The sequence below is a fragment of the Paramisgurnus dabryanus genome, chromosome 3, assembly GCF_030506205.2.
Source record: "Paramisgurnus dabryanus chromosome 3, PD_genome_1.1, whole genome shotgun sequence".
NCBI lineage: Eukaryota > Metazoa > Chordata > Actinopteri > Cypriniformes > Cobitidae > Paramisgurnus > Paramisgurnus dabryanus.
In genome coordinates, this window is record NC_133339.1 from 32,591,625 (window position 1) to 32,614,315 (window position 22,691).

At 35.6% G+C, this 22,691-nt stretch overlaps 1 protein-coding gene across 4 annotated transcripts in view; it reads left to right on the forward strand.

Moving 5' to 3' along the window:
* Positions 1–22,691, forward strand: part of asic2 (acid-sensing (proton-gated) ion channel 2) — a 391,924-nt gene that overhangs the window by 334,286 nt on the left and 34,947 nt on the right. For all 4 annotated transcript variants that reach the window (XM_065255498.2, XM_065255499.2, XM_065255497.2 and 1 more), the window contains one exon: positions 10,346–10,473. In XM_065255498.2, coding sequence (XP_065111570.2) covers positions 10,346–10,473 — 128 coding nt within the window. The remainder of the gene's footprint in view (positions 1–10,345; positions 10,474–22,691) is intronic.

Consider the following 22,691-nt stretch of genomic DNA (forward strand, 5'->3'; position numbering starts at 1 on the left):
ACAAAGCGGTATAACAAAAAGCTTTTGTTAATAAAGGTTTTATTTCTCGATTAATACACAGTAAGTATGTTTGCAATTGAAGTTTTGTAATGAAGTAAACTGAAATTAAGTTTTTATTACATACTGCTGACACTCTTTGTTGTTTTATGACATGAGACGAATAAAGTTATCCAGTACCGCCGCCGACGTGTATCTCTCAAACATTGCATGGTGTTCAGGATGTATTGATTTTAAATGATAAATGAAACTTGTAGCGCTGTATGTATTCGTTTATTTCTCTGACAATTTAAAATGCTTACCAACATGTTTACTGTATTTGCATGGCTCTCACTCTGGTTGGTATTTAATTGCATCATCAAAGACCCTTTGGTTTTTGCTATTTTCATCCAAATCATTTCGGTTGCCGAACAATTGGTGCATTCCTAGTTTCTTGGTAAACACCTACACCATTCAGTTTAGATAACAAACTTTTTGGAAGGGCTTTTCAATACAATAATTGTTAATGATAAATAATATTTTTTAGCATTGGTGTCTTATTTATGTTAGTGTTTCTGCCGATTTATAGAGACAATAAACAACTTCTATGTCTCATCTTCTGTTATGTCTAATTGTTGGTTGGTGTATATTTTAAAACCAAATATAACGCACACAGGCCTATCATTATTATTACCAGGTCATTTTATTCATGGTCTCTTGAGGTTTTTTTAAGTATGTTGAAGCTGAAATTCATCCATGATGGAGGTTTGGCTATAAAGGCAGCAGGAAGGCTCCCGCTGTTTTGTTGATTTCTTCCTGGCTTTGAGTCTGTATTATTTCAAGCAAACACTCCATTCCTCGTTCTACCTGTAATACGAGCGAGCTAAGCGGAGTTTAACTTTTTTGAGGGCCTTGGGGAAAGACATGGAGAAATTGAAAATGGAAGATGCAAAGAGCAAGTGTGCGCATGCATATGTAATAAACTAAATTGCTATGTCGCCTTAAAAAATCTTGGTTCAAAGCACAAGGAAGATGACACGTCTGAAGCAGAGCAAGAGCCTATGATAAACTTACCATCATCTTTTTAAAATTCAGAGACAGATCTTTGAGCTTCACTGAATAAATGTGCAGCCAATCCATCATTCTGTGTGTTTGGTGACTTTTATGAATGTAGAGTGATGAAGAGCGTATTCACTTTAAAAGAAGACAAACAGTATATTATGTAGAGCAAGATTTTTTGTGTGTTGTAAAAATGTGAATATTTATGAGTGTGTATTGATGTGTTTTTTAAATGCACTGGTGAAGCTCAGCAGTAGTGTAGAGATCACCATAATTGTAGTTGTTTGTTAAATTCAAAATGTAATACCCCTTCACAAATTGTCATTGCCCTCCCTCGTTTCAGATTGCATCTGATCTGCTTTTTTCTCGCTTTTTCTATTTATCTGAATGAAAACCCTTATATTGCCGAAATTTACTTGTTTCATAATTTTCTTGCTTCATTGTCTTCATGAGAAGAGGAACATGTTGACCTCATCTTTTAGGATGATGATTTTATTGCCTCCTCATCTTGAGACTGTCTGGGTTTTTTCTTCCTAGTTGATGCTATTGATTCAGAGCCTTAAAATGTCCCAGCTTATCAAAAGACGACCTCTTTTATGTTTGCTTCATGTTTGTTCCATCTCTCTTTTATGTGCACTATTGTTTATTTCATCTTCATGTGCGATCTTTAAGCCAGTTTCAGACAAAATGTAACTGCAAACTTATTTTATAAATCAGTAAGTGGGTAAGAGTCTGTCTGAACAGTGATGAATTATTTTTGCAGGAGTCAGGTCAAGTTTCATTCATTTGTATAGCACTTTATTACAATGATTCATTGCTTCAAAGATAAAAAAACCAACAGAAGAATAGGGAAATTATTAAATATATAATAGCGTATATAGTTACAGTTATTATCAAACATGTTGTCTTTATGAATAGATTATATTCGTGTGAATTATGTACTTTTGTATATGTATTGATTTAATAGGATATATTAAACTATGACATGTCTTTCCATCTTAGATGGGGTAGTATCCATTTAGGTACATTATAATTTTGGCACACACAAAGTAAAAAAAAATATTAATATATGTTAAACTTTTTTCTTTTATTATTTGATTGACATTGAGACAGACAGCTTTAAGATCTACTGTATAAGGCAAGGATCTAATATAATGTAGATAATAAAGATCATTTTAGATGTTCAACGACTATTGGAAGTATTGGATTCGCTAGACGAGAGCTTAATGTTCTTATTTTTATTAAAACCTCCAACACATTTGGACGGCACGGGTCACATTTACTGTCTAAGGCTGCGTCTCAATTTATTTAACTATGGGCTACACCAAGGGTCAAACAGAACTTGTGCATTGTGTTAATCGCACTTTAATAAAATTTGTGGCGTTAATACAACCCCAAATCAGAAAAAGTTGGGACACTGTAGAAATTGTGAGTTAAAAAGGATTGGAATAATTTGCTAATCTCATAAACTTATATTTTATTCACAATAGAATATAGATAACATATCAAATGTTGAAAGTGAGCCATTTTGAAATGTCATGCCAAATATTGGCTCATTTTGGATTTCATGAGAGCTACACATTCCAAAAAAGTTGGGACAGGTAGCAATTAAGAGGCCGGAAAGGTTAAATGTACATATAAGGAACAGCTATGGAAAAGGAATGTTGTCCCATTCTTGTCTAATACAGGCTTCTAATTGCGCAACTGTCTTAGGTCTTCTTTGTCGCATCGTCCTCTTATGATGGACCAAATGTTTTCTACGGGTGAATGATCTGGACTGCAGGCTATGATGTAGCCATGATGTTGTAATTGATGCAGTATGTGGTCTGGCATTGTCATGTTGGAAAATGCAAGGTCTTCCCTGAAAGAGATGACGTCTGAATGAAGGCATATGTTGCTCTAAAACTTGGATAAACCTTTCAGCATTGATGGTGCCTTTCCAGATGTGTAAGCTGCCCATGCCACACGCACTCATGCAACCCCAAACCATCAGAGATGCAGGTTTCTGAAATGAGCGCTAATAACAACTTGGGATGTCCTTGTCCTCTTTAGTCCGGATGAAATGGCGTCCCAGTTTTCCAAAAAGAACTTCAAATTTTGATTCGTCTGACCACAGAACAGTTTTCCACTTTGCCACTGTTCATTTTAAATGAGCCTTGGCTCTTTTTTGACCTATAGAGTTTTAACCGGGAATGGTGAATGGTGGATTGTGTTCACCGACAATGTTTTCTGGAATTATTCCAGAGACCATGTTATGATTTCCATTACAGTAGCGCCTGTATGTGATGCAGTGCGGTCTAAGGGCCCGAAGATCACAGGCATCCAGTATGGTTTTCAGGCCTTGACCCTTACGCACAGAGATTGTTCCAGATTCTCGGAATCTTTGGATGAAATTATGCACTGTAGATTATGATTATTTCAAACTCTTTGCAATTTTTCTCTGAGAAACTCAGAACACTATTTTTCGCTGCAGCATTAGGGGAATTGGTGATTCTATGCCCATCTTGACTTCTAAGAGACACTGCCACTCTGAGAGGCTCTTTTTATATCAAATCATGTTGCCAATTGACTTAATAAGTTGCAAATTGGTCCTTCAGCTGTTCCTTTTATGTACATTTAACTTTTCTGACCTCTTATTGCTACCTGTCCCAACTTTTTTGGAATGTGTAGCTCTCATGAAATCCAAAATTTGCCAATATTTGGCATGCCATTTCAAAATGTCTCACTTTCAACATTTGATATGTAATCTATATTCTATTGTGAATAAAATATAAGTTTATGAGATTTGTAAATTATTCCATTCCATTTCTACAGTGTCCCAACTTTTTCTGTTTGGGGTTGTATATCTGGTAGCAATATGTACCTCTGAGGTACTAATATGCACTCTTTGGTACCAAAATGTACCCCTGAGGTACAATTGTGAACCCTTTAAATACAAATGTATACTTTTTGAAATGGTACTGAAAGCTAGGGCCCATTTCTTGACCATATTTTTCTGACAGTGCACTGTATATGTGACTTGAAACAGCACCCATGAGGAAAACAACTCAATAAACATTAAATGGCACATTATTATGACCATTTTTACTAGATATAATATAAGTCTCAGGTGTGCCTAGAATGTTTCTTTGGAGTTTCAGCTTAAAATACCCCACAGATAATTTGTTATAGCATATATAAAATGGCCTGATTTAGGTGGGAGCAAAATAAGTTTTTATGTGTGTACCCATAAATGGAAATGAGTACAGTATAGCTCCTCACTCCCTTACCAACAAACAGTAAGTGCTTTTGGTTAAAATAGATCTATTTTTGTGAATACAGTTTGAGACAAATAGTATATTTAGCCGCATTAGTGCTACAACATGCTAACAAACACATTTAGAAAAGCTTTTGGGTAAAATGAAACAGTCAGTCTGTGGCCATGAGCAGGGCTTTGTTTCTGTGAAGTCACATTAACACGAGAATCAAAATGGCATGTCTAATGAGACAAAATTAAAAAAAAATTGAGAAACTATCATGATAAGATAAAAGCATTAGTTTTGACAGAAATATCTGTGCTATCTAATAAAAATGGTTATCCAGCAAATCTTTCCATGTCTTTCTGTCCTTCATGCCCGTTCTCTCCTCTTGCTTCCTGATCAAAGCAGGATATTTATGCATTCTGCTCAGCATGTGTTGTTTTTCCACTTTGTAGCTGTGGAAACGCTGGCAGGTTTTGGTCTCGAATCAACATTCTAAATCTGCAAGAACATTAAATCTCGCATGGCAAATATTTCAATGATTTTGTCATTTTAGAACTTTAATTAAAGCCAGCTTGCTTAAATATTGAACTGAGAAGCCACGGCAGAAGAGAGGAGTCAACAATCATTTTTAACCACAATTTAGTTCTGCAGATGTGTTAATCACTGCGAAAATCAGATGAAAACAACTTGTTAAAGCTAGATGAAGGAAAATCGGTGAAGTAGAAATGAAACATAGTAGCCCAGTGTGTCAAAAATAGGTTGTTTTATGGGAGGATAAAGCAGGGGCTCTCCAAACAGATGATGGTGACTTTCCCTCTCTTCTTTCTCTCTTCACCTCGTCCCCCATCATTCGCTCATAATGACCTGTCTTTCATCTGTAATATCTAAAGTGTCAGGTGGAAGAGAAAAAGGCAAAGAGACTTCAAAAGCTGCAGGGTTGTTTTGAGTTCTTCTCATCTGCTACGGGCATGTGCCCATTTTAGCTTTGGTCTTAAAACACACACACAGTCTGGTTTCCATGTTTTGTGGGGACATTCCATAGACATAATGGTTTTTATACTGTACAAACTATATATTCTATTCTCCTAACCCAAACCCTAACCCCAACCATCACAGTAAACTTTCTGCTACTTCACATCTTTTTAAAAACACCATCCAGTTTGATTTATAAGCTTGTTTCCTCACTTGTTTTATTGCATTGGATTCTGATGTTTGTATACTGAGCTAATTATGTTTTCTTAACCATTTCTCTAAACCTAATCCTCCTCATACTGTATAGTCATTGTGTGTTTAAGCCTTTAAGAATATACATCTTTTTATAGAAGACTTTATGTAGGAGTGTTCTTGAATTTTCTGAAATTGTATGTATTCAGATTGTGTGTGGGTAAATTAGTTTTATGGGGACCAATCAACAATCACCTTAGTAAAACAACTTAACAAACATTCAAAATTATGTTTGAATTCACATGTCAAATTCAGAAAGTTGTTTTTAAGAGAGTAGCGGATAGTAAGAAAGTTTTAAAATCCCCACCATGAAACTGTGTACAGTACATGTCCATAATTGTACAGTATACCCTGTTGAAAAGCAGATAAAACCAGCCTAAGATTGTTGAATGGTTTTAGCAGGCCTCCAAGCCAGGTTTTGCTGCTTAAGCTGGTTTTGCAAGGCTGATTTTAGAGTTGGTCTTAACTGGTCAGACTTGAAGACAAGCTGACCCACCAGCTAAAACCAGCTTTGCCAGGCTGTGATGACCAGCTTAAACCTGCTTCTTTCATCTACTTTCACCAGCTAACACCATCCAGCCAACTAAGGGCCGGTTTTACCTGCTTTTTCAGGTAATTTTTGTTGGGTGATTGTTTTTGTAAAATAAGTCTGAGAATTGTAAAATAAGTCTGATTGTGAGCACAGAGGTTGTGTTGTGGTGGTCATGGCTAAAAAAGGATAGACAGACAGATGACATTCATTGTTAGAATAGAAATATAGGATTTTAAGGATTCTTGAAGAAAGCAAAAAAATGGAATCATGAATTGTAATATACTGTATCTTAACTACACATCTTACACAAAAATTTTAAAGTAAAAAACCTTACCATGGCTCAGTGAAAAGTTATGGCTTCTAATGAAAGACAGAGATGCTGTCTTAAAAAAGTATCTAAAGTCAAGGTTGGGGACTTGACCGGTTGATCTTTAAAAACCTGAGAAACAAAGTCATAGTACAGCTCAGAAGAGCTAAAGCAGACTTCTGTTTAGATATAATTAACCAGGCTTAAGGGAATTGTAAAATGATATGGAAGTGTAATGATAATTTCTCAGGGAAAGAGCAGATTAAAAAGGTATTGATCTTAACATAAACCTTGACAACAATGAAATACTTGCACCTGTAATGCAAGTTACTCTAAAGGATAGCTTAACGGTTGCCAATATGTTCAATGACTACTACGTAAAATCAATTCTGGAACTAAGTAAACCCTCATAGCTGCTTTAAACACCACCGGCAGCCATTGCTGGGGACATGATTGGTGGTCCCATAGGAGGATCACAACCTACCCTTGTGGAAGTACTGGATTTTGAATGTGTAAATGAAGGCAAAGTGAACAAAGTTATTACATCACTCTCTATCTCGAGAGCAAAGGACTCATGGGGATTTGATTCATTGTCATTAAAAATATAAAGAGGTCTTTGCAGGACCAATTGCGCAACTCATTAATCAATCATTTAGAAAGTGTGTATTCCCTTCATCCTGTAAGACTGCAATTTTTACATCTTTTTTTTTAAATCAGAAAACATCAAGTACATTTGGCTTCCGATCTAAACTCTCCACCAATACAGCTTGTTGTTAATTCCTCGAGGTGATCAAATCCAGTCTGGAGAAGGGAGGAGTGGTTGGGGCCATTTTTCTGGATTTACGTAAGGCATTTGACACTGTTAACCACTCAGTGCTGCTTACTAAATGATGGAATTTCAATCTTTTGGCAAATAGTATTAGTTGGCTTCAATCATATTTAGCAGATCGTTACCAGTGCGTAAGAATAAATGATAAAACTTCACCGTTCAGATCCTGTATTACAGGGGTACCCCAGGGATCTATTCTGGGGCCATTGCTCTTCAGTTTGTATATCAATGACCTACCTCCTATATGCGATGACGTAAAGGTCTTGATGTATGCTGATAACACGGTTTTATATACACACGGTCCCTATGTTAATTCTGTTGCGGCAATGAATAAAGCAACAGAGTGGATGAACAAGTCCTGCCTTATGTTGAATACAGAGAAAATGGTCACAATGTATTTTTCAAACAAAAGAATACAAAGTCTTCTCCCAAATATCTATGTAGATGTATATGATCCAAAGTGTGAAAAAATTTAAATACCTAAACTTTAAAAACCATGTTAAAAGGGTTTGTCGTGTTTTGAAAGTTTACATTGCTAACTTCCAGCACATCAGAAGCTCTTTATCATTGGAAGCAGCAAAATCGCATTTTAATGCAGTGATTATATCGCACATACTCTACTGTATGTCATCATGGTCTCAAGACTAAAATACCGTTTTAAACCACCTTAGATCTTTACATAATCAGGCTTTGAAAATCTTAGATAAAAAGCAGAAAAGGTACCACCACTGTAATATACTTGAAAATACAGTATACTAAGCTTTGAAAACTTGATCAGGTATTTTGATATCCGTTTGGTTCATAAAATTCTTATTGATGCCGCCCCAACCCCCTTAAAAAAAAATATGTACAGCCACGCTCGGAACTAACAAACAAAGTTTTGAGGTCTGTATCCAGGGGTGATTGCAATGTTTCTAAAAGAAAGTCTGTCTTCTCTCAATCAGCCTTTTCCTATAAAGCTGCTAAAGAATGGAATGGGCTTCCAGACATTTTAAAGAACAACGCAGATTTTCACATTTTCTCACGGGCAGTTAAAGACAGCTTTTAGACCACCAGTCCTGCTCTCACTAAAGGACTTTATAGTATTGCAATTAGCTAATTTTGCACACAATTGGGTAATTTTAATCTTATATTTGTTAACAGGCTTTATGCCCAGCTGCCCTACTTCCTGAACTTGGGCCAGCTCCTTGTTTCCTGTCTGCCATTATTGGACAAACTGATTAATCCAGGTGTGTCTGATTATAGTTGTTGTGACTACTGAGGTAAAGCACACCTGGATTAATCAGTTTGTTTGTGACTACTGAGGTCAGGCACACCTGGATTAATCAGTTTGTCCAATAATGGCAGACAGAAAACAAGGAGCTGGCTGAAGTTCAGGATGTAGTGCAGCTGGGCATAAAGCCTATTAAACTTTTTTTGGTAAACAGTTTTTTTATTGTATTAACTGTCTTTGTCATATGAATATTTTAAATGCTTAGTGCTTTGTTATGTACTTTTAACTTTGTGATGTAATTTGAACGGTGTAGGACTACAGATGGAAAGTAGCATAATGCTAAATCTGGTGCAGCCATCTCTTTAATGTAATTGCACATTGTCCTGATAAATAAACAAACAAAAAAACTTCACGTCTTGTTAGCAACCACTCAGTCATTCCACTAAATTTAGTTTCACAACCCTAATGTGTCAAAACACAGTAAATGTTAATGTAATGACTAATGTGGTCCACTCTGACTCATTGGGAAAGTGTATGAGTCATTCAGCGTCAGTATTTACAAAAAAAAAAACAAGTTCTGAAAGAAAACTACAGAAACTCCAACAATATAACCCTACTGATCATTGTTTTATGCATTTTCCTCCTTGGTAGTCTTCTGGAAACCATCATTTGAAAGTTTACAGTCTGCTACTTATGACAATGATTGCACGCACACATACAAACACACACACACACACACACACTCACTGAAAGCATTGACTTTTCCTTCCCAGTGTGTGTGAAAGGTTGCTTGAAGCTGCTGTCGCCGTGTGTTTCCATCAATGCTTTGGCCTCTGGAGTGTGAGTGGAAGATGGGAGGTCTTTGTAACTGTGATCTCCTGCTATAGATGGCTGTTAAGATGCCTGTACGCCTGCAGGGGTCCTTGTGACTGAATGAGGTTTCTCTTTTTACCAAGCCTTTGAGAACAGAAGAGACAGGGGGGAATCAACACGTCACTCGAAACTAATATCACAGGCCAGTGAGGCTGGGCTAATCAAACAAAATGGCAGGTATTAAATATGTGTGAGACAAAAACAGGGTGGTGTGTGTTCAGTTTCCGAAATCTTTTACACTTACATGATCGTTTAAGACTATGAGATTGTGTTAAAAATATTTTGGAATTACACTGTTTCCGTGTAGGTGTAACCTTTCCCAAATTACGGCTAGTCATTTTGAGTCATGACTAGCTATTATTGTAGGGTAAGTTTATTCCTTTTCTGTTAATAATGTGAAACAATTCAACCAAATAAACCAATTTTAGATTTTAAACTAAATTTAGACAAAATGTAACTGCAGACTTAGTCTTTGAGATGAACTACTGTACAAATAAGCAATGGCGATTTTAAAAGTAATTTAACATTTCTGGGCTTCTTCTTTGCGTTTAACTGATATTGTGGCTGTATGGAAAATTACTGAAAATTAACAGCTTTGTTTGGTTTGAAAAAAATTCAATTGCAAAAGAAGGTTTAGTTAACAGTGTTGAATAATAGTTGCAGAAGTCAAGTCACATTCATTTGTATAGCACTTCTTACAATGTTTCATTGCTTTAAAGCAGATTTAGAAAAATACTGAAAAACAGGGAAATTATTAAATATATAGTGTGTATATATATAAGAGAATATATATTATATAAAATTATATTCTAATGAAAAATAGTATAAGTAGACTATAAGGGTTAGTTGACGTGTACTTGCAAAGCTACTGTACCTGTAGTCAGTTTAATGTCTGTTGGGTGCTCATCACATTAAAGTGTCAGTCTACTAATACTCTAATGACAAACAGTTGACAACTACAGTAGTTGTAATGTTACTTATCTACAGTCTGTAAAGTGTTTTTTTCTTTATGGGTCTTCTGCTTATCTTTTCCATATTTTCCTTCACTTTGAAGTATTTCTAATGATTACACTTTCTTTTTCTGTCTTAGAAGAGACAGCGTTTGAAGCAGGTATAAGGGTGCAGATCCACAGTCAGGCGGAGCCTCCTTTTGTTCATGAACTGGGTTTTGGAGTCGCCCCGGGCTTTCAGACCTTTGTGGCAACCCAGGAGCAGAGAGTGAGTAAACTTTGACCTTACCTCAGTCCTGCCTGCTTTCACCTCTCCTTCCACAGCCATCACCAATTTTTTCCTGTATATTTGTGTTCTTTCTTAATGTCCTCGTCTTTCAGGCCATGTTTTGACGTGCTATTAGTTGCATGTTTCAATAATATTAACAGGTTTTTAATGAGTCCCTATTGCATTTGGCACAGAAATACATATTGATGTGACAACAATTATTCCTATAGTTTAACTGCAGTAGTAACACTGTTTCCTAACCAAATGTGATGCGATATGATTCCAGCAATTTTTCTGTCCATACTAAATGCAAAAAAGGGGTGTGGCATGACACAATAAATAATTTAAATAATTTAAATTTAAACTTAAGAAATTGATTAAAAACACTCAAAACTGCTATCATCAATAGTTAATTTATTTTATCTTAGGTACTGGCCATCTTTATATTGTGCTTATTATTATCTATCTAGTTTTTTAATTTGTCTTGTGTTTTTCATGATGCTGTGTTGACCTGCCAAGGGACTGTAGATGAAAAATAGCTTTTTTGCTAACTCTGGCGCATTAACATTTTAAGTTTAAACAAAAAATGTTGATGGATGTGCATGGTCCCTTTTAAATAAATAAAGGAAAAACATAGCCAATCAGAACAGGGGTGTGGCAATCCCAGCTCATTTCAGGTAGGGAAGTAACAAGAAAAAAACTGTTCCTCTCCTCATTATGTAGACATTTATCTTTTGTTTGTCTGACAAGTATTTGCTAAGTTATAGTTAATTTTTCCGATGCGTTTCTAAAAAGGGAGAAGGAACAGAACATGCCACTATCGATCCCAGATTGTTAGACATCTCAAATCCTCCTTGTTCATGTTTGATTATTAATATCTATAATAAGCAGAACTTTCATTGAAAGAGATCTCTGTGTAGGTGGAGCTGTCAGCTGAGACATTGCAGAAATACACTGAATTTTTTTTTATGTTGAATTTACTTAATTTTAAGAAGATGCACACAATAAATTTATCTAACTACAGATTTTTTTTTTTAAGTCGAGTGTACTTATAATTTATTAATTGAGTGTAATTATATTTTATAAGTAATTTCAGATTAATTATATTCATAATTGTAGCTAAACTATTTTGAGTAGAATTTACTCATTTTTTTATGTTCAGTACACTAAAATTAATTATGTGCAACCAGATCAATTTAATGGTTTAATCCAATCATTTTTTAATCTCTTATTCTATTTTAACTTTCCACATTTAACTGCCACATTATGTTGAGCAATAAGCACAGTTACTGCTTAATAGTGTTAATTTTGTCACCTATTTTTAATTTAGTCTTAGTCTTGTGCATATCTTTTTTTGTTAGTCAAGTTTTAGTCGACTAAAAGTCTCATCATTTTAGTCTAGTTTTAGTCAACTAAAAGTTTTATTCAAACTAAGTCAAAAGAAGACTTCATATATCTTAGTCAAGTTTTAGTTAAAACATTTTAGTCTTTTTAAAAAGAAATTATTTTTGAAAACCATTTCAGTCAAATAGGGTTACACACATCTCAAATATTGGTTACACTTGTTGAATGAATTTTGTTGAATGCAACTTTGTTAATGGCGGTGACGTATCTCTATTGCGTGTAAATTGCGTCACCATTCATTCAGTGATGGGTGATAGGAAAGCACCCAGACAGCGATCAGTTACTAATAATATGCTTTTGTCCTCACAATATACTGTACATTCAGAATACTTGAATAATATAAGGTACATCAACAATGTTGGTAAATAGCGAATGTGGATCAGAAAGACAAGCCGTCTAAGTTACTGAAGCCAACAGGTACACGAGAATACGACACAAAAACATCAACACAATGCTGCATAACACTAAACTTTTTAGCTGTTTGTGAAATATTAATCATAATTTGTGTGGGCTCATTTTACACATGAGACTCTTACTGACCTGGTCGCGTATGCCTTTTCAATAGTAGAATCGCACTGTGTGTGCGTGCAATTGTTGAAAAACCATGTGAAGATTATTTGATACAAAATCCGATGGAAACAACGGAGAAATATCAATATTTCTCATATGTAATACGTTTGTAGACTAACTGCTAATGGATGTTATATTGTGAACACTTAGTTAGCATGGAGATTTCAGCAGTGCGAGCTTGTCTGGAGTTATGACAGACGCGAAGTTTCATTATAAGAGCACGCAGTCTTTTTATGAATGAATTCACATTTAAATATGACCTCATTGCATAAAATGTAGTAGAGACAATTGAAGACGAAAATGAAGAGAGATTTTATCTTAGTTTTTATTTTATGCAAAACATTTTAGTCTCGTCTTTTTTCGTCAACAAAAATGCATGTTAATTTAGTCTTAGTCAGCGTTTTTGAATATGTGTGTAGTCTCGTCATCGTTTCGTCTTAGTCATGGAAAAAAGGTCGTTGACGAACATATTTCGTCTCTTCTCGTCTGACGAAATTAACACTACTGCTTAAATCATGATTTTCATCCTGTCACCTATTGTCTGTACACAAGCACCACTCTTCTGAATGAGGGTAACCACAAAACTCAAAACAGAAACTCTTCTAAATCTCAAAGATAATTTAACCTGAAACACTAACAAGTCTTTCTTTTTTGTTGAAAACACAAAAAATAGCGTTTAATTTAAAATTTTACACTCCAAATGCAGTCCAATGCAAAGCATTTTGGGATGCTTAAATAATTAATAAGTAGTTTTAAGATAAATAAGTAGTTTCAACACAAAATTTCTTTCTTACAAATTTGGGTGGATTTTACATGATAAAATAAGTGAAATTTACTCAATAATTTGTTAATTTAGAATTACTTTAATTTTTTTGTTATTTTTACTTTTTTTTTTTTTAATTATAGAATTTAATCATTTCTTTTAAGTTAAATTTACTAAGGCACAGAATCATTTTTTTTTTCAGTTTAGAAATCACTTTTATAATAAAATCCACATCTGCTCATTGCGGCATCACGTCTCTGCTGGTTGGGACAATAACTAGATACCTTTTACTTGCATTGCGAGTAGTTAGGACATGGTGTAAAGGTCATTTGACTTGTAACCCAGATTGGTTTGATGGGTTAAATGCAGATGATGTCATATTCCAAGTTTGGGTTCCCATACATTGGCAATTACTTGCCAATTACTCGTTTTGGATAGTGTCTGCCATATGCGTAAATGTGTTGTAAATGTCTAACACCCTACTGTAAGTTTGCTGGCTTGATATGGTCTCAAGATTTTAGTCTAGCTGTCTAACAGAGATTGCTTTTAATGACAGGTGTAAACAAAATTGTGTCTCGCCTGACCACCTGTGATCATATCACCCAAATTGAGTGTTAATCAGTAAGATTATGCACAACACGTACATGTGTTTGTGCTTCTCATTGCTCTGCATTTCTTCATGTGCTATGTTTATATTTAGTCTCCTGTGGATCTTAGGTCTTAAGCGCTCTAAATGAGATAAAAAATTATTAAAGCAGCGTTTTGTGTGTCTGGGCGTAGACTTTGGTCAATGTCTGTTTATTTTTGTATCAGGTTTAAATATCAGAGGCTGACTGCCCGCTATGACATCTTGTATTTTAGATTGTGAAGGGTTGTACACAACTGTACTGTGTTTTCATTTATCTATTCTCTGTTGTCTTGGCTTTAATATCTTCAGCCATGACCTTGCTATCAGCAGATCCACTGCCAGTAGTTTGCAATCATAAAGTGAGTGTCTCCCCACTATGCAAGAAAAAACCTCCCTTTGCTGATATAGTTAAAGGTAAAGTTAGTTGTTTTTGTGCCACTAGCATCCCCACGGCATAACTACTTGTAATTGTGAATATGTATGATTTCACTTTTTTACACGTTTTAGGGCGATCTACTTTCGCCCCGTGACAATAAGGTTTGGAGTAGGGATTCATGAACACTTTTTTCGTATAATCATACAATTTTGCATGATTCCCATGTTGTCCTGTGAGATCAGGATACTTTAATCTCAAAAATGTCCCTTACTATCATTATTAACAGTATTTCTTACAGCACAACATACTGTATAGTGCCACACCAGTGAAATGTTTGATACCATAATGAGTTTTTTTAGCACTTCCTCCTTAATTCTGTTTTTGCAGGATTAGCGCTTTTCCTAATGATGTTAATTGTTATGTTTATGTAGCTGTTAAACTGAAATACAGGCTAATGATGTGCATTATTAACCTCAGCCCTCTATAGTTGCGGTGTATAATTACGTTTACTGTATGAATGTGAGGTCTGTTTTTTGGCAAGCACTGAATGATGTTGCTTTTATTAAGCTATTGATTGCTCAGAGTTGATTGAAGCACAATATACAGAAATCATTGGCACAAAATCAATGTAATGATGATAATAAGCAGCCTTGTTCATCCTTTTTACTCTAATGTATCTCATCATTGCAACCCTGTTTGAAGCTTTTATTTATGACACATATCCAGCTGTGATGAAATAAGTTTCAGGTGATGAAATTACTTCCATAATGCTCCTGCTGTTTTCTTGGAGAATTAAGGGGGCATCTAGTTATCTGCTTAGTGTCAAGGATAGGATGTGAATTGCGGGGCTTTATTATGAGTCACTAGTGATGGGTCGTTCTTGAGTGATTCGGTTATGTTGTGTTGACCGTGCATGTGCAACATCTATTGGTTCTGTGCAGGAAAGAGAATTGATCTTTATCTCTCGAGTCTTCGATCGGAGTCGTTTGTTCTTTTGTCATGTGACCACGCTTACTGGAACAGTATTTTACAGACCATGTCAGTCTCTCTAAATTATTGTTAAATGTTTCTTTGGGATCTTTGGTACACATCTGTGTGTTTTAATTATTTTAAATATTTTTTTTCCTGCCATGGTATACAATATAAACGATAATCGACAATTATATGTACAGTGTTAGTTTATGTTTAATGCATCATTGATAAAGGTAGGTTACACACAGGTATCTTTATCATCAAATTTGAATTGAAATGTAATTATTTGCTTTATTAATGTTATTTCATACAAATAAAGTTTTAAGCATTTTATTACCACATTCACAAATGTATACATTTTAAGAAATAAAATAGCCCAGAAATGGATAAAGACAAGAGTAAAAAAATAACCTGTTTTCAAAGTTTGCAGTTATTAACTAATTTCTGTATACGTGACAAAAGACCGAACGACTCGGACCCAGACTCGAGAGATAAACTAATCAAATCTATATCCGCTCTGGACTGCATAGGCTTATATTGGAAAGATCGAATGACAGAAAAACTCGAGACATAAACGAATCAATTCTGTTTCTGGACGGCATACACAGCATGTAGGGGGATGTCATGCGACACAGTGTTAATTTCGTTGACGAAGACGATGACGATGACGAAAAATATTCGTCAACGAACCTTTTTCACGGACGAAAACTAAATAAAAACTAAATAAAATCATATATGATGACGAAGACTGTAACGAAATATAACTGACGCTTTAGTCAACGAATAAAAATAAGACGAAAATGTTAGGGAGGGACGAATGGAGAAGATATCCAATCAGAGCTACTCATTTTGTGGGACAGTTGGGAAGAAATCCAATCAGAGCGAATCTTTGAGGGTAGGTTGATCTACACAGGCATTTTGAAAACCCGCGGCAAAGTTTGTTTTCACAACAGGTTGTTTACATTATATTTAGTTGTACAGTCTTAGTTCCCAGCTTTGGCTGATTTCAGTTGACTTCGCTCGTTAGCAACACGCTAACGTTTTGCGGTGCACCCGGTCCGAAGGCATGTCTCATTAACAACAAAAATGTCAGAGCTAGCGTCTAATCTGATCACACTACAAATATGACAAGACGACAGCCTGTAAAGACGACTCATCCAGAAATACATGCGAAGGTAAGCATACACGCTAAGGTTATTTTATCAGATAAACCACAGTGTTTTCGCTAATCTTGGTATAACATAGAAACGAAAGGAATACACATCTGAACTGTATTGATTGTATTGGGTTGTCTGAATTAATACTGAGTATAAATATTCAGTGTCCTCAAATTGAATGAAATGTGTAACGTTACTATTATAGTAGATGTTGTGGTTTTACATGACTGGACAAAGTGCGTGCGTAAGTGCGTGTGTCTCTGTCTGTGTGTCTGCGTGTGCATGTCATTTAGGGACAATGCATATCTTTTTCAGGGACCATGTATATTTTTAGGTAGAGCGGGCCTTATGCTTATTTTATGTGATATTTTTTTTTGGTGAAAAAGCCACGGTCAGTTTTTTTGACATTAAGAATAAAATAAAATACGTGCTTTCTATAACAACCATTAAATCTGTGTCTGTATTGCATATTCAAACCTTAATACCATTCCATAACAGACTAAAAAACTTAAGACTAGACTAAAACTCTTATGATATTTCGTCGACTAAAACTAGACTAAAACTAAAAGATTTCAGATGACTAAAATAAGACTAAAACTAAATGGTGTGTTATTCAAAAGACTAAGACTAAATCAGAATTTGCTGCTAAAATTAACACTGATGCGACAGAAGCAAAATATCTTGTACACGAGGACTGATTTAGAGGTAAGCTAATCAATTCAGTTAGTTTCTTGTGCAGGTTTCAGAGCTTAGGTAAATATCTAGAAATAATGAAATAAGCATTTTTATTTCTCATAACTTAGAAATGTCACAATTGTTTGCATAAGTGGTCGTTTTGGGGTAATTTGTGAAATAACACGTAATCCTATTCAAATGAACGAAAATAACAAAATAACTCGAAAAAAGATTTGTTTATTATGTTTATTTGTGATGAACGAGATTCAAATATCCGAATCAGAAAAATGATCTGAACGTCCCATCACTATCACCCACTTTCTCCTGTTTCCTACCTTTTGTTTCTTTTGCTCTCTCATTCTCTCTCTCTCTCTCTCTCTCTCTCTCTCTCTCTCACTCACTCACTCACTCACTCACTCACTCACTCACTCTCACTCTCTTCACGGACAGGGACATTAACTTAAGCAGTGCCACACAGGTTTTCTGGTAAGAGAAACTCCACTCAGAGCGATCATGGTGAGAGAGAAAACATTGTTTAGTTTTCAAAAAAAAAAAAACTATTTTGCTCCAGGCAAACTCATGAAAACTGATGACTCTTGTATTTCATGTGTTCTGGAATGTTGCAACGTAGACATAATGATGTTATGCTAAATACCGGTACTTCAGCTAGCACTTAGCCAATCAAATTAGTGGACCGTCAAGGATCTGTTGCATGAATTAAATTATCTGATAACACTTTAGAGTAGTATTTGTTAAGATGAATGCATGAACTAACATTTTGCATTCTCGTGGAGACCAGTCTTGCCAGGCAACCTTGGAAGAACGAACTCGGAAGGATGCGCCTTTGTGAGAATTGAGATGTTCTGATGTATTTCTGTGGATTACCTGAGCTTCTCAGCATATTTCAACTAAATTCAGTATCGGAACACTCATATAATGATGAACATACAATTATTTTCATTTTTATCACATGAACTTGTAATAGGCTTTATGCCCAGCTGCACTACTTCCTGAACTTCAGCCAGCTCCTTGTTTCCTGTCTGCCATTATTGGACAAACTGATTAATCCAGGTGTATATGATTATTGCTGTTGTGACTACTGAGGTCAGGAACACCTGGATTAATCAGTTTGTCCAATAATGGCAGACAGGAAACAAGGAGCTGGCTGAAGTTCAGGAAGTAGTGCAGCTGGGCATAAAGCCTATTGGAACAGCAATTGGGTAAAGCGACTGGTGATGTTTCACAAGAACACATATATAGACTGTTTCATCGGACGCACGTGCGTTGTCACGGTTAAGCGTCTGGTCAGAACTTAATTTCCGGTTTTAGTTTTTTTAATGGTCTGACTAGTTGCTGAACTAAACTTTTGAACAAATACCTTGTCGAAAATAACAAATATTTTGGTTTCCTACAGGAACGCATATTGAGAAACTGCCAGGGACAAACAGGCACATTCATCGTTGTGAAGCAGTACGCTGCCTCTAAAAACACACTGTAAAAAATGCCTTATGAAGTTTAAAAAACTTTTTTGGTTTTGCATGTCAATTCAACCTACTCTTTTAAATTTTGACCTGTGATAAATTGGCTACTTTAGAAACATGGTGCCTCAAAAGGGCGACTTTCCACCAGCGGTGTATGTAGATCAGTGATTCTCAAACCGTGGACCATGCCAGTTTTATGAAATTTAAAAAAATACATTATCATAAATTCTGTGTAATTAAACCTCAGAAAAATAAGGCTACCAACCATCAATTTTATCAAACATTAACAAAGATTAATAAATGCTGAAAAAAGATTTTGATTCATTGTTCATGTTAGCCAATAAATTCATTAATATATTGAACAAATACAACCTTACTGTAATGTCAGGTTTCACTCTTTTTTCTGAGTATTACATTTCGCCACTTTCGTATTTAAACTGTCTGTTGTGCTTTTTAAGTCATTTAGAAAACAGTTTTGACAGAATTATGTAAATTAACTCTTTCACCACCAGCGTTTTTAAAAAAAAAGTTGCCAGCCAGCGCCAGCGTTTTTCATGATTTTCACCAAAGTTTAATGCCTTCCATAAAATGTCCTTCTTTAAATATATAAACATAAAATATACCAAATGAAAGAACAGACCCTCTGCTTTCAAACAAAAAAAACCGTTTCATCCTACCTTCAGTGGTTCTTTTGTAATCAGCTTTTGAATATGGGTAGGTTTCTGCAAAAACACCATATTTTGAGCAAAAAGCTGAGATAATTCCATTTTTGTGACGGACTTTTCATAGAGATCCCATTCAGAGCGATCTTTAAAACAGACACGGACATGCAGCCGCTTTCCATAGGGCAATACTTCCGGGTTTAAAAAGTTGGATAATAGCGGTATTGCGGAAAGACGGAAAATCTCGTCATTGGCGGTGAAGCGTTTTCTCTTAATTGACGAGATATCTCGTCAATGGCGGTGAAAGAGTTCAAATTAAATGAAAAACTGCTGACATCGAATTAATATTTAAACCACAAAACGGGAGTACAAAGTCCTTGTAGATTTTAAGAGAAATTTAGGTTTCATCATGATTTTTTTTAAATATCCAGAAAGGTGCTTCTCCAACTAATCATCATTAACTCTGATGTCCTAGCCAGGAGCCGTAATGCATTACTGATGTAGCTGCAGAAAAACCCATTACAACAGACCCAGAGAGAGAGAGCAAGAGAGAGAGAGAGGGAGAGAGAGAGAGAGAATGAAAATAAACAAGGTGAATGTGTCCAATTTCCTAGGCCATGCAATATAAATGCAGCGACTGGGATGGAGTGTGATGGGTTTTCATTTAGTCGAAGAGTCCTGAGTTAACAGATTGAGTCTGAATGACATTTTCCTTTCAGGACTGTCTTTTTATTTCATCCGTTTGCTTGCGTCAGCAGTGAGCTGGTAAATGTAGCATTGGGTAATTATCTTCAGACGTATCCACCTTATTTTCAAAAGTGTAAGTAACTGATGTGACATATTACCTTTTTTGTGACTTCTGTTTAAATAGCCAGCTGGTAGAAAACGTGTCAAGGGAGCACACTCACGCAAGATTAACTTAGGCTAAATATGTACTACACCTGCAATACATAACCCAGTGGGAGGATGAAATGAAGAAGTGGCCTAATATATATCATATGAAGATGTATTCAATTATTTGGAACTGTCAATCGGAGTTGACGGGTCTTCAATGCGCCACTGTAAAAGCACAAAAGCATACCAATACCTGCACAGTGGGACAGTCAATCAAGTGTTTACATGAAATAGACTACGAATTTGTGTTTTTAACCTTTTCAAAAGGAGATTTGCGTGACCACTCACCTTTATTTGCCTTTGTAAAAACCTTTTGATGTGCGCAGAAGGTTTACGTGAATGTCTGAGCTGCACACTTGACAGATCAACTAAGCCATAAGATGGGCACGTGAGAGGGCTGTTTGTCATCACACACCAAAAACACAGATTTAACAATATGATGAGTTTCAGTGTTGAGAGCGCTTTACTTCCTGTTTTCTTTAATGCAATCGCATCATAATGACGAAACATGCCCAGACTTGGATTGGTCAAAGTACTGTATAAGTATGTGCTTCTGGGGGAGTAGGGAGGGGGGACAATCATGGTTTGGTTGGGTATGATATGAGTGCGCCTTCCTGCACAAATAATGTCTGTTAGCAGACTAACTAGCCAGACTAACGGCACACTCATGTCACTCGCAGTACAACTACCATTAGCTGTAATGGCTCACTTTTACATCAAAAATAAGTTACATAGAAACACAGAAAAACTCAAACCATTCAGCAGCAGGATATTTTTCGAGTTCCAATCTCTACCCTTGTTGCTCCATTTAAAAGCTTTTGTAGTGGCCCCTCTGGCAGGGGTCCCTTTCTGTTTCTGCTTGCAAATATACAAAAGTAGGTCATCTAATAGTCGTCTTATAAACACAGTCTGTCAAATTCAGCATTTAATTTTATGATTTATGTTAAGATCCCTAAAGTGGCTGTGATTTTGTTCTTTACAACATACACGGTTTTTCAAGTTTGACTGTATCGGTTCAAGCGTTGTAGACATAAGACATTGTAGAGATTCACTTTAATTTCAATCTTTGACATGGCCTTATCCAGTAAATGTTAAGTATAGCAAGGCTATAATTTCACAGAATGTTCTTTACATTGTGATGAATGTATGTCGAAAGCAGTAAATAAAATATAAAATGGCTTTCACAAACAGGGTCACATACTTTAAGTCCACTACCATACTGTACATACCACAGATTTATGAATACAAAACCAACACTCCTGCACCATTTTAGAAAAAATAACGTACACCTAAAACACTCAGTCATGTTTATGACGGCACAAAAACCAAAATGGTTTTATATATTTTATCTTTCCTTTCAGCACAGAAACACAAAAAAAGCTTTTCTTGATATTGAAGTAACTGCAGAGCACTTAACAGAATGACGCTTGTTGCTACCTGCACGGGTCTGTGAGATGATGTAAGTGTGTGTTAGAGAGCTTAAACTCTCAACTGTCCTTGTTAGTAATGGTACATTTTAGCTCAGTGAACAGAAAAGGCTGTATTTTTAAGCCTTCAGGTTATACAAAGAGATTTTCACCACTTAAATTACTTTGCCCCCAAGGCCTGTTTGGTATTAACACTTAATAGTGATGTGTGACATCACCTTTGTGTTCCAATATTTGGGCTGTTCTGTCCTAATTGTGCAACTGACTTTGCAGTGTTTATAGACAAAAATGTAACCTCAAAAGGTGGAACATCAAGTCTCCACCACCACAGCGAGTCGATTTTTGATCACGGATAAGACTAATTAGACATTATGCTGCAAACACACACACTCCAGCTAAAAGGGAAAGTCAGCATAAAAGACAGAGCCCTGATATACACTCATACCGTTTTAATCATTAATGAATAATTTAAGAAAAATAGTGCATCAGCATTTCCTACAAGTCAATAGAATGATTGAATTAAAATGATTACTTAAACAGCTTTGTACTGATTTGCAATAATGTTAATAACAAGAACTGATTGTAAGCTATGTATTCATGATCACCTTTGATTCTGATTGCATGTGCAATCTTGTGTCTATACATGCTGCCTTCACATGCCATCGAAATTTCCTACTTAAGTCGTGATTACAAGCATTGTGTTTTTAAATGAATAACAAGTAAATTACCTCAATTTAAATCATCGTTATTAACTACAGTATATATACTGCATACACACTGAGCTAATGTAACGGTGTAAAATTAATGTATACAATGGTAGCTACGGATCCTTTGAAAGCGACATTTCACATGGCTTTTTTAAGATCTCTGGGGTCCCCAGAGTGCATATGTGAAGTTTTAGCTCAAAATACCCCACATTTGTTTTTGGGTGTGCCATTTTAAATGCAAATGAGCTGATTTTCGCATCAAATTGCAGTGCTGTGGTTGGATAGTGCAGATTAAGGGATGGTATTATCCCCTTCTGACATCACAGAGGGAGCCAAATTTCAATGACATATTTTTTCACAAATGCTTGCAGTGAATGATTTACCAAAACTAAGTTACTGGGTTGATCTTTTTCCATTTTTTAGGTTGATAGAAGCCCTGGGGACCCAATTATAGCACTTATACATGGAAAAAAATCAGATTTCATGATATGTCCTCTTAATT